This window comes from Carassius gibelio, chromosome A16 (assembly GCF_023724105.1).
Source record: "Carassius gibelio isolate Cgi1373 ecotype wild population from Czech Republic chromosome A16, carGib1.2-hapl.c, whole genome shotgun sequence".
NCBI classification, from domain to species: Eukaryota; Metazoa; Chordata; class Actinopteri; order Cypriniformes; family Cyprinidae; genus Carassius; species Carassius gibelio.
Window position 1 is genome coordinate 16,496,068 of NC_068386.1, and position 12,576 is coordinate 16,508,643.

Below are 12,576 nucleotides of genomic sequence, written 5' to 3' on the forward strand. Positions count from 1 at the left end.
GGCACCAACTATCAAGGTGGCACCATCGCGTCTACCTGGTGAAATTTTTGAGTGACATAAAAGAATGATGTTGCACAGTCTGGCATGGCTTTTACTTTAGATGTCACTGTGATAACATTCTATAATCTGGAATCCATTCAAAATAAATAAAAATTGTACACATGGACCCAGCTTTAGTTTTGATTATTTCATTAGTGCTTTGTTTGAAGGCTTACCTGTTAGTCACAGGGAGCTGTTGTTGCTGGTTAAGAATTTGTAGTTGTAAGTACACCTGCTGTTGTTGCAAGAGGTTGGAGTAAGAGGAATCAGTGGATGGAGCCTGACTGCTATTTTGCTTTTGTGAAGCACTTCCAGCTCCGCTCCCAGTCCCAGTCCTTTGATCTGGGGGAATGTACTGATGGTATTTCAACTTCCTCATTTTAGGTTTTGAATCACGAGGCTTTCGTGGCCTTGGAGGGCGGGATGAAGTTAAGGACCCACCCAGAATGGAATGAGAAGATGGAGCTGAAGGCTGTGCTGTCTTGAGGCATACAAAGAGAGAATGTGAGCAATATAATTTGGAGAAATGTGGATGAGAGAAATAATGAAACGGGGCGAGGAGTTAAACAAATTATTAATTCAGATCTCTGTGTGAGTGCATACCTTTGGCAGCAATGGTGGTGTCTGGGAGGGCACATACAACCCTTTGGATCTCCCAGTTGTTGATATGGAGTTTGACCCCATTACTGTCATGGTCATTGGTTGGCTCATGCACTCGGTTGCCGGGATCAATGCCAGTCTGCACTGCTTTGAAAAGGTGAGTTGATAGTGTTTTCTAAACAAAATTTCTAAACAACCATCTTCCAACTTTTTAACCTGAATGTAAAGTTGTAATGTGTCATTTCTGCACCACTAGTAGGATCCAAACACTGCAAACAGCTGGTACCCATTCTTATATCATTGCTCGACCCAGTGCTGCTATGTTTGGCTAGTAGCAATGCTTATTTAAACAGAGAATTATTTAGATAATACCTCATTGCTGTCATGATTCTGCCTTCATGTCCCGACTTTTCTCTAGTCTTGAGGCAGGATCATGACAGACCCGTGTTTTGTGTACAAGCACATGGCCTTGTCTTTGGGCCATGTGCTTGTGTTGTCTCATTCCCTTGCCCCGCCCCCCTTGTTATCCTAGTCTTGTTGTGATTGCCGTATCTGTGCCACCTGTCGTGTCTTAATTGTTCCCCTATTTAGATCTCCTAGTGTGCTCTGTCTTTCGTCGGTTCATTGTTCTACTTTGAGTGTTCCTCACCTGTGATTGAGATCCCCTCTAAGAAGTCTTTGTCTTGCAGTGAGTGTTTGTTAGTATTTAGTGTTCAGAGTCTTTGTTTACCTTGTTTATTGTGTTTTGTAGAATTTTTTTAGTGTCTACCCTAGCCCTTGTTTTCCCCCTCGTGGGTTTTGTTTTTCCCCTTTTTGTATAATAAATCTTGTGTTCAGTACATCCTGTCTGCATCTGAGTTCGTCCCAAACCCATCCCCACAACAGAATGAACCGACCAAATAGGAACTCAGCAGACAGGATATCCCCCACTCCTCAATCCCAATTGGAGTTCCGCCAACAGTGTTGGATGTCGTCCCCCGCCGAGAAGAAAAGGGTTGCCCTGCCATACTCGCCTGAGAACGAGTGGGTTCTCTACAATTATGCCCGGCTGTGGGAGAAGTTCTCCCAGGAGGCGCCGCAGGGTACCCCCCAGAGGTCCCAACCATCTACCCAGCTGCCAGTGATCCCCGAGGGTCATCTCCTGGCAGTTACTACACTGGGGGAACAGGCAGCTCCCCCCCAGAGTCCTGAGGCGCCTTCCACAGCCATCAGTCTCCCCAGGAAGCGTGGGAGACGATTGTCGTGGGAGTCGGCTTCAGAGTCTTCGGCGTCCGAGTCTGCCCTGCCCGAGACCCAACTCCCCCAACCCACCTATGACCCAGCTGTGGCCCCTGCACCGCGGCCAAGGAGGAAGAGGAGGAAGAAGGGGCCTGCCGTTCCTGTAACCCTGTCTCCTCCTGAATCGGCGAGGTCTCCGGAGCCAGCGGCAGTGAGCGCTGGCGTGCCCGAGCCAGCAGCGGTGAGCGCTGGCGTGCCCGAGCCAGCAGCGGTGAGCGCTGGCGTGCCCGTGCCAGCAGCGGTGAGCGCTGGCGTGCCCGTGCCAGCAGCGGTGAGCGCTGGCGTGCCCGAGCCAGCAGCGGAGAGCGCTGGCGTGCCCGAGCCAGCAGCGGAGAGCGCTGGCGTGCCCGAGCCAGCAGCGGTGAGCGTGCCCGAGCCAGCAGCGGTGACTGTGCCCGTGCCAGCAGCGGTGAGCGCTGGCGTGCCCGTGCCAGCAGCGGTGAGCGTGCCCGAGCCAGCAGCGGAGAGCGCTGGCGTGCCCGAGCCAGCAGCGGAGAGCGCTGGCGTGCCCGAGCCAGCAGCGGAGAGCGCTGGCGTGCCCGAGCCAGCAGCGGAGAGCGCTGGCGTGCCCGAGCCAGCAGCGGTGACTGTGCCCAAGCCAGCAGCGGTGAGCGCTGGCGTGCCCGGGCCGGCAAAGATGAGAACTGTCACTAAGTCAGCAGTCACGAGGGCGGAGGAGAGAGCCGCGGCCGACTCTGCAGCCAAGGCTTTACTACAATCGGTCTCATCTCGCAAGGAGATGCCCATTGTAATAGCTGTAAAGTCTTTTTCTGATTATTTGTCCCGTCTTGTTCAGATTTTAGAAGTCCCCGTCAGTCCTGTCTCGTCCCCAGACCCTGTCCCCAGAAATCCCGAGTGTCCTGCCGTTGTCTCCCCGTGTCCCGAGAGTGTTGCCCCGTGTCCTGCTGTTGTAGTCATGTGTCCTGTTGATGTGGCCCCGTGTCCAGTAGATGTTGTCCCCCCGTGTCCAGTAGATGTTGTCCCCCCGTGTCCAGTAGATGTTGTCCCCCCGTGTCCAGCTGTCGTCTCCCCGCGTCCTGTAAGTGTTGCCCCGCGTCCCGTGTCTGCTCCTGTCATGTCCCCTGTCAGTTGTCCCGAGACCCCTTCCCGTCCCTCACCACCCAGACCTGCCCGTACCCCCCGTCGTCAGCCTTCGTCCTGTCCTCCTAAGATTCCTACCCCACCCACCCACCCTGGTCTATCCCCCATGAACTTTGTGGTCCCGCCCCCTCCCCTTCCCTGTTTGTTTTTTTTGATTTGTCACCCTAACCCCGTCATTGTCTATTCATGTTTGCCTTTGTTATTATTTGTCATGTCTTGTTGGTTTTTGTCTCTGTCCCAGTCAGTCTTGTCCCGCGTTTGATGTTCCCTTGGGGAGCGTCTGGAAGCCGCTCCTTAAGGGAGGGGTTCTGTCATGATTCTGCCTTCATGTCCCGACTTTTCTCTAGTCTTGAGGCAGGATCATGACAGACCCGTGTTTTGTGTACAAGCACATGGCCTTGTCTTTGGGCCATGTGCTTGTGTTGTCTCATTCCCTTGCCCCGCCCCCCTTGTTATCCTAGTCTTGTTGTGATTGCCGTATCTGTGCCACCTGTCGTGTCTTAATTGTTCCCCTATTTAGATCTCCTAGTGTGCTCTGTCTTTCGTCGGTTCATTGTTCTACTTTGAGTGTTCCTCACCTGTGATTGAGATCCCCTCTAAGAAGTCTTTGTCTTGCAGTGAGTGTTTGTTAGTATTTAGTGTTCAGAGTCTTTGTTTACCTTGTTTATTGTGTTTTGTAGAATTCTTTTAGTGTCTACCCTAGCCCTTGTTTTCCCCCTCGTGGGTTTTGTTTTTCCCCTTTTTGTATAATAAATCTTGTGTTCAGTACATCCTGTCTGCATCTGAGTTCGTCCCAAACCCATCCCCACAACAATTGCTCACAAAAATTGCTCACTTCTCTTTTAAACTGAGGAAAAGGATCCAAGCCAAAAAGTACTTTGTCAGTTAATGTAGTCTAATATTGTGTAGGTGTTTTATGGCTCTTATACCTGTACACTGTTTGGGCTGATGGGCGTAGCAACAGATGACGCATCACTCAGCGATTGGTCACCTCCGTGCCCAGGTGATGATGATAAGCCAGGAGATTGGCGCATCCCGAGTTGCTCGGGAGATGCAGAGGCAGAAGAGGAGTTGTCATCTTCAAAGACATCCGATGGCAATGAAGAAGCTGAGGCAAAGGAAATGTGAGCAAATGTAAGCTTTTCTGAACAATTCTTTTCTGAATAAGTCAAATGCTGCTATATGCGGAAATGTGCAGCTGTAATATAATGTTGGTTTACATGTCTATACCTTGTGAGAATTATTAATTTATAAATTGGAGAGTTGACAGGAAGCAAAGTGGGAGAAAGTGAGGGGACACACACAGGGATTCAAACTTGTCACCCAAAGACCAACCACACTGGGTGCCGGAACACTGCTGACAAGGCTATCAGCACCACTGAATATAATCTGTGTTAATGCACTAGGTATACTAAGGTATTATAACCATATAAAAGTGGGAAAATAACTGAAACTTCACCTCTAATAGCAATGCACAATATGCATTACAATTACATTTTATAAAATCTATATATTCTAACTGTTTTAACAACGGATGTTGCATTTAATTCTGTGCAGCGTGATTTCTAAAAAAAAATATTTGGAATCTTTTAAGTTGACTGGATCTGATCAAAGACGATATCATGAAGAAAAATGAATGATAGTGAATTACTTTGGCTAAAACACACACACACACACACACACACACACACACACACACACACACACAAAAGTTTAATTGCTCTTTTATTCAATTTTATTATTAGACACCCTTTAAAATTGCTTAATGATGTGTGCCATCTGAACTATTTAGTTATGACCATTAAATTATGATACATAGATGTTACATATAAAAATACATCTGTCTTTATGACAGTTTGTTATTGTTCATTTACCTCTGTCTAGTGTCTTTACTGTATATGCACATATTTACTCTGTCTATGTCATCCAACTCTTGTTTAAATATACAATATTAAGTTTTCTGTCTTTAAAAAGCAACTGAATGCGTTAACGTGTAAACCATGTTACAATTACAATAAATTATATGACGCAAATTAAATGTTAGTATAATACTATAATAGAAGCATATGTGTGTGTTTGTCTGTGTATATAAAATATTTCGCTTGAGTTTATGCTCAGTTTGTATGGATTGTTTTATTCTTCAGTTATTTTCAATGACTCACTGTTTTCTAGAGGCAGAATATGCCTCTGCAGGAGTTCAAGTTGTAAAGACTGACTCTGGATTTTCTCACTCAGATCCTCAACCAGACGGGCTTTCTTTTGCCTGTGAGCTCTGCTCCTGTCTGTGAGCGAGAGACATACGGAAAGAGAAAGAGAGAACACGAAACGAGAATCAGAGAGAGAACAAAATGAATGTGAATGGCAGATCAATCGCTCTGCTTTATAATAAGAGAGAAGAAGAGGAGGAGTATTATAAAGACAGATATGAATGATTTTTCACAAAAGAGTTTGTTGTTGAGGTAATCCAATTCAGACATTCAGAAAGCTACTGATAATAAGTGCATGAATGACTTGCAAACACAAAGAGCCGTTGATGAATGGGGACTGATGTATGTGTGAATGAATAATGGACAAACTGTTCATTCCAGCTTCAAGTTTACAGATCTTTTCAGTACTGTTATTGGGATATTCTTTTATGACTGAAGGTCAGGAACTATTGACAAACTCTAAATGGCCGTGGATGCTGTATCACCTGGTGCAGTTTGAGCAGTCAGACCACTAGGGGGCGACTTCTGAGTGGCAGCATCTTCACTCTGACACTGCATTGAGAAACATCCAGTCAAAACAACAGCAACAAATACTATAAAGCTTTATTTCTCCAATAGTTACTGAACTATATCACATTGGTGAAGATGCAAAAAAGAACTAATTGTTTGCTCTGGATGGTAACATTCTCCTGTAAGACACCAAATTCTCCTCCTGACAGTAATTATCTTGAACCAGCTGCTGTCTACTGTCTTACTAAACATAATTAACTCTTCTAACAGTGCCTCACGAATAATACTAATAGTCTGCGACAGTAACTAGACATGTAATTACAAACATTACATTATGCTAAAGAGGTTGGAGACAAACTCATGTCAGTTATCAGACCGTTTTGGCATCAGTAGGTAGTTTGCTTATCTACACTGGCATCCTGTTTCACGTCAGTCTGTTTTCATATAAACCAAAGGCACACACATACTGTAACTGGTGTGTGTCAAGCACGGAGTTTATTAGATCCAACCATGGTATGTTTTAGTTTGGAACTTCTCCCTCAAATTAATTAGCTGTTTCATGGAGCCACTTTTTTTGTTGTAGTTTTGGTTGCTGCTAGCTCTATGTTTTACTATTTCTCCTAAGACATCGATAAATAATGGCTCACCAAACTACTGCTGGCTTCTTTCTCCCCAACTTTATCAGGGACAGAAGCCTTTGTACCTATAGAGGACAGAGAATGAACAAAAGGGTGCAGAAAAGCTGTTATAAAGCTAGTATGTTGAAATGCATGAAGAGAGCAGTCCATCTGGTTTGAAATCTGTGAATCAAATATATTATGATTTTCCTGCCCCATAAGGGAAGATTTCATAGAGTTCCTGTGGGCTAAGTACTATAAAAATAAACACACACTCACAGAGAGAGAGAGAGAGAGAGAGAGACTCACCAGACTCTGCATTAAGTTCATTCTGCTGTCTGCGGTTCTGTATTCTCAACTGCAGAACTGAAAAATATAGTATATTTATTATTATGCAGTAAAAACAATATTTACAATACCTCCTCTAAAATACACAATCTTTGTATTGCAGAAAACTCTTAAGCCTGAGTTTCCCACCTTAAGGAAAGTGCAGATTTTCTCTGTGAATTATATTTCTCAATTTATATCTGTAAGCCCAGCATATTACAAGAAAACTGCACCACTCGGATGATCATAAATGAGTTCGATATGAATTAGGCACTGCAGACATACATTGTTCACTAACCTAGTCAAACCCTGTTTGTGGCACTTATAAAAGAAATTCTATACTTGTTCACAAACAAACACATGCTTGAACCAGCAGGTGAATGACAGCTAGGTCAGAGGTGGGAGGAGTCATGAGGTATGGTGGTTTGTCCCATGATGCCTCTGTCTGTGCTGAGTTTTGAGATCTAAGAGTGGACGTGAGAGGAAGGGGGTAACTATTTATCCCTCTGAATGTCTATTTCTGTCGTGCTTCCCATCCCCCATCCAGCTGTCCTGCTCTCTCTCTCTCTCTCCGTCTATCACCCCCTGTCTCGCTGTGATTCATGCGAAGTAAATTCTTCCTGATTTTACTTCACTCTGGAAGAGAATGACATGCTGAGTGGCATCAAGCCAAATCAGGTTGGAATACTGGGATTCAAAATTCCCTGAGTGTCATGGCAGCTTATGGTAATAACTACTGTGCTCTGATGCATAATGGCATTGATGCATAACGATAGTTCAAGTTTTATGATACTAACTATACCACGTGTTATATTACTATTAAAATGCCTGAAAATCAATACGTAATAAAAACATCCAAATGTATAATTAAACATTTCAGTTAAATTAGTTTTGTATTTCTTTTATATCCCTTGCTCAAGCGTACTAGCTTGTACTGTTCTGGACAATGTTTGAAACTTTTATTGCTAGCACTTCTCATGTTACTTCCCTTCTAATTCCTTATGATTTCCAAACATGTCCAACAAAGACCAGTTATTGTCAAACGACAATATTCAGCATATTATGTGAACTGCTTTGTACAGATGGTCAGATATTCTTCCGATGCTCAAGATGCTCTTGGGCTCATTCTCAAATTATGCTGGAGAACATTATCATTAGGTTTTACACTAAAATATTGCTAAAAGCAAGATGGACAAACCAAATACTAAGACATTCTGAAGTTCAATTTAGCTTTTCACTCAAACCATTAACTGTTAATCAGTATTTGACCCCAAAATGTTAATATTGCGTGAAGTGGGTAAGAATGAAAGTATTAATAAGTAATTTGTGGTATGTACTACCCTAGTTTAAGTCCTAGCATCTTTCAGCAGTTCCTATTGCAGTATTTCTGTGCATTAAGCAGCTGTGGTTGATTGGAGCACTTTTACTCTGTTCTCAGGTACTGAACTCTTGACTGCTGGCTTGTCTGTGGCTTTTCTCATATCCTTTTTGTTTGTGCAGAAAGTTTAGAGGTTGACCTTTTCTAAGCAGAGTCTGGGCGGTTTGATGAAGTCTGATAATTGAGCCAAAAGAGCCCCCTGAGACATCCATACTTGGAAATGGTTTTGTACCCTTTCCCTAATTTATGCATTTGTTTTACTTTATCATTGACAGCTTTGAAATGTTCTTGACTCTTCATTTTTACTGCTTGCCTTTCAAAATTAGGGTTATTTCTCAGGACAGATATTTCACTGATATCTTTCATATTAGCGTGAATATTTTAAGTGTGATATAAAATTATTTATGAGTATACTTCAGTGTATAATTATATTCAACAGACTCTCTGAAATCAGATTTTCTAAAAAAAATTCTAAAAAACTGCTGGTCATTATTCAAATATAATATATTAATCTCTTCAGAATAATACAATATTCTCCATAGCTGATACATCATATCTTGCTAAAATAAACACCTAATTAAAAGAAGAAGAAGACGACTATAATCAATTGCCTGGTATAAAGAAATAATGAAAAAAAATACATTATTGTTGGATATGTAATAATTTAAATGTCAGTTTCATAAGCATAGATTTATAAATACCTATACTGGCAAATACTGGCAAATTACTTTATATTCATCCTCACACTATACAAATTATTTATGTTTTGTTCATGATCATGAGTTATGTAGGCATTAAGACTATCATTTAAATAGCCCATATAAAATTTTGTTAAAAATAAACATTCTAACATTGTTTTCCAAACTCCCTTTTATACATTTACCCTTGTTTTTACACCATGGATCAGGTTTTTTTTCAAATAGGCAGCTGTCTTTCTCACAGCATAACACAACATATCCACGGTCACAGCTGACTGAAGGGTCAGTAACAGAGCAGAATGAGGTTTTGATTGCATTTCATTCTCCTTGCTTTCCATGAATGTGCTCTTCCTTTTAAAAATGACAGTCCCTTTTTGAATACTAGCTAAACTGTTTAAAAAGTGTCAATTCAATGCATTTTTTGACGGCAGAGTCAAAATGACCAAAGAGTGCTGCTGGATATTTGTCAGAGAATCTTGCCTGCAGGATGTGGAACCCAAGAAGAGAGGGCACCACTTTTGAACGGGTTCCAACCACAGATGGGACAACAAAGACAATCTGTCCACTGTCCACATGTCCTTAAGGGAGGACCAGTAGTGCTGGCCACATTTGTACAATATGTGGAAGTATGAGAGAGCATGGAACCTCGTGAAGATGGGTTGGTCGGTAAACTTTGGAGGTCCACATCATATCAGCCATTCAGAACTCATTTGAGAATGCTTTTATATTCCAATGATAATGAGCTGAAATTTTGATTCTATTATACAGAAAATGAAGATAAACTGAATGATTGCTTGAAAGCATTGTTCAAAGTTCAAAGCCTATAAAGTTGTTGACCTCTGTTGGGGAAAGTTACTTTAAAAAGTAATGCATTACAATATTGCGCTACTCCATAAAAAGTAAGCATTTCTATTACTGCATTCAATTATTGCACTAATGCTAATAGCATAGCATTAGTCCTGGCAGGTCACGCTAGTCAAGCTCATATCAGCTCACTCTCAGCTGATCCACATCTACCTATAGGGATACGACAGCTACCACAGCATCTACTGTATATATAATGTCCTTTACTATCAGTAGCTTTCGCATTGCTCAGTAGTTAATTACCCTCCTCCATCCCCAACTCCTCCTCTCATCCTGTCAGGACTCGGCCTTCTGATTGCCCTTTGAATCAGACTAATTTCTAAAATGTGTACATTCAATTATTGAACATTAAGAATATCTGTAATACATTTATGTTAGTTCTGATCTGTTCACCCTATGGGGGTTATCTCTGCTCTCCCTGCTCTTATCAATGCTAGGCTGCATGGATGCGCGGGGGGTTCTTGCCCAGAACAGAACCATACCGCCAACCCAGACTGTATGCTAACTGTCAATTATCTTTGACGATAGTGGTCCTGACATGAATTACTTTTACATTACTTTTTGTCACCTTAACTGGGCTTGCTTATTCATTCCTAATAACAAAAAACACAAAAGTTCTATTTTTGGCGACTGTGAAGGCCCTTTCGCACCAAAAGTGAAATTAATAAGCCTGAAAGAAGTCCCTCGGCCTCTGCACCTCACTCCCAATTTCTCTCAACACAAGGACAGGAGAGGTGTCACTGACTAATTGGGAAAACTTTCATTACTCATTTGAAAAAGTAACTATTACTTAAAAGTAATGTGTTACTTTACTAGTTACTTAAAAAAGTAATCTGATTGTGGAACTCAAATGACTTAGTAGTGTACATAGTATTAGTTACATAAAGCTGCATTGTACCCTGAATATTCAAGCAATCCCGCCCTCGTTTTATGCCAGCTGCTCTGTAAGACCAGGTACATCTCCAACTCTGCAAACATTTTCAGACTCCCATCATCATCAATCCCATCCACTATAGGAGCTGCTCATCAGACCTCACATCACCAGACAGCTTCACACGTGGGCTTTCAAAACCAGCTTGAATAGAGTCTTGTGATCCTTCCTTTGTTCTTACCTGAGCGAAACTTATTGCGTATGAGCAGTGACCTCTCAGATGCCAGCAAGGTCATAATGGAGAGACGGCAGGGGAAGAAGGGGTGGGGGCTTTAAAGATACGTCTTCCTCCTGCAGGGCAGATAGTTATGATGATTTCTTTCCTCTCCCTGAAGCAAAAGAAAGCAAAGGAGCGTCACAGCAGGCCTAGCTGCCATCAAGACAGCGAGGGAAAAGCACAGGGGCACAAGGAAATGGTGTAGTCTGCGTATGACTGACAGAAACAGGAGGAATCAGAAGATAACGCTATTCTGTTATTCTAAGAGACATTACACAGCATCACTTAATAAAACACAACAGATTTCCTTCTTTCTATAGTATGTACTGAATATTGACTAGAGCTTTTTAGCCTCAAAAAGGATGCAAAGGCACCATAAAAGTGGTCCGTACAACTTTCACACTGCATTTTAAGTCTTTTTAAGCAATTTAAGCAAGAAAAGGAAAATTTTTGAAGTTGTTAATCAAGAAAATGACATCCACCTTCGCAGTCCATGGCACGTTTATGAAAGAAGTACAGATCTGTAAACAAATCATTGCTCATGCATGAGAGTTCAGCCGACTGATTTGCAGCGATTAACATCTCAGTGGATTGAATAATGGCCCTTTTAGTCAGCTCCTCAAACAAAGCTGTCATATGGCTTTCACTAGACATGAAATATAGTGCAAAGAACATATGCAACACTTCTATGGAGCTTTCAAACCACTTTTTTAAGTTTTAAAGAGTTAGTTCACCCCAAAATTGTAAATCTCCAATATGCACAGGAGTTCACCTTATTCATACGGATTACATTTACGGTGCCTTTATGAGCCCTTTAAAGCTTCAATCACATTCACTTAAAAGAGAGTGACTAGTATATTAAAAATACAGTTTCTCTTTTAGTGTTCCACTGAAGAAAGTAAGTCACACGGGGTTGAACGTCATGAGGGTAAGTAAATAATGACAAGAGTTTTCATTTTTGGTTGAACTGTCTTTTTAAACCGTTCCAATGGGAGGGATTTTTGCTCAGCTAGCCAAGGATAAAATGACCTGTTGGAGCGCTTGAGAGCGAGTGCGTGTACAGAGGCTTGAGTTACAGAAATAATTGGTTTTATTTATGTGCCCTAGAGCTGGATTTCAAGTTTTCTTTTCCACTCTACATCTCTCTTCAGTGATAATCAGAACTGCACGACCCACAGACTAAAGTACTGAAGCAATAAATTGGCCTTAGATGAAGATCACAAAAACTTGTAGTCTTTACAGACACAAGCACCCGGATGCCTTCACAAAAGAACATATATATATATATATATATATATATATATATATATATATATACACAAATAAATGTATAAACACAATAGGATGAATGGAAATGAATACTCACAGTCAGACTGAACTCCACTGAGTTTTTGTCAGAGTGGCGTTAATCAGAGATTAAGAGAGAAAGAGATTCTTGTTATTGAGGTGGAGAACAAGGGCAGAACTTGAGGCACGTTTAATCGAGACAATTCTCAATGGCAAGGTTGTTCCTTATCTTCTTTTTCGTCTGTTTGTTCATTCCCTTCCACGGGTAAATCTAGAGAAAAGGGCCCTCTGTTTCTTTCTCTTTTCCTACACGCAGAATTCACCCTGTACACCTCGTTCTCTCTCTCTCTACCCCCACACAGAGGGGTTGAGCCAACTGTGTTGGGCTATCAAAGAGCACCCTGACGCTCTGCCCCTGCCCCCTCAAAACCTTCTCACACACACATGTCTGCTGAAAGATTCATTGGGGGGTGACACTACTGGGTGGGTAACTTTGGTGTTCCCTATCTCCTCTTTCTCTCT

General features: G+C 42.2%; 1 protein-coding gene and 1 long non-coding RNA gene across 4 annotated transcripts; one reads left to right on the plus strand and one right to left on the minus strand.

The window, feature by feature from the left end:
• Positions 1 to 178: 178 nt before the first annotated feature.
• Positions 179 to 12,468, minus strand: LOC128030104 (myocardin-like). Of its 3 annotated transcripts, none has more exons than XM_052617598.1 (9): positions 12,134 to 12,468; positions 10,732 to 10,879; positions 6,662 to 6,718; positions 6,383 to 6,438; positions 5,711 to 5,777; positions 5,181 to 5,300; positions 3,948 to 4,126; positions 643 to 786; positions 180 to 520 (listed from the first exon to the last, which is right to left on the minus strand). In XM_052617598.1, the coding sequence occupies exons 2-9, from the start codon at positions 10,784 to 10,786 to the stop codon at positions 212 to 214; spliced, it is 987 nt and encodes a 328-aa protein (XP_052473558.1). In that variant the 5' UTR covers positions 10,787 to 10,879; positions 12,134 to 12,468; the 3' UTR covers positions 180 to 211. The 3 variants fall into 3 exon arrangements, with proteins under 3 accessions (XP_052473560.1, XP_052473558.1, XP_052473559.1); XM_052617599.1 differs by having other exon boundaries at positions 184 to 520; positions 643 to 783; positions 12,134 to 12,462; XM_052617600.1 differs by lacking the exons at positions 6,383 to 6,438; positions 12,134 to 12,468 and having other exon boundaries at positions 179 to 520; positions 10,732 to 10,818.
• LOC128030105 (uncharacterized) lies at positions 4,016 to 5,129 on the plus strand. The gene is made up of 2 exons (XR_008187815.1): positions 4,016 to 4,152; positions 4,289 to 5,129. It is a non-coding gene; the product is annotated as an uncharacterized LOC128030105 (long non-coding RNA).
• Positions 12,469 to 12,576: the final 108 nt, after the last annotated feature.

Coding starts and splice junctions, on each gene's coding strand:
- LOC128030104 (XM_052617598.1), bottom strand. CDS start 10,786: ATGACCTTGCTGGCATCTGAGAGGTCACTGCTCATACGCAATAAGTTT. Junction 6,719..10,731: donor ACGCAATAAGTTTCGCTCAG/GTAAGAACAAAG, acceptor TATATTTTTCAG/TTCTGCAGTTGAGAATACAG. Junction 6,439..6,661: donor TGAACTTAATGCAGAGTCTG/GTGAGTCTCTCT, acceptor TGTCCTCTATAG/GTACAAAGGCTTCTGTCCCT.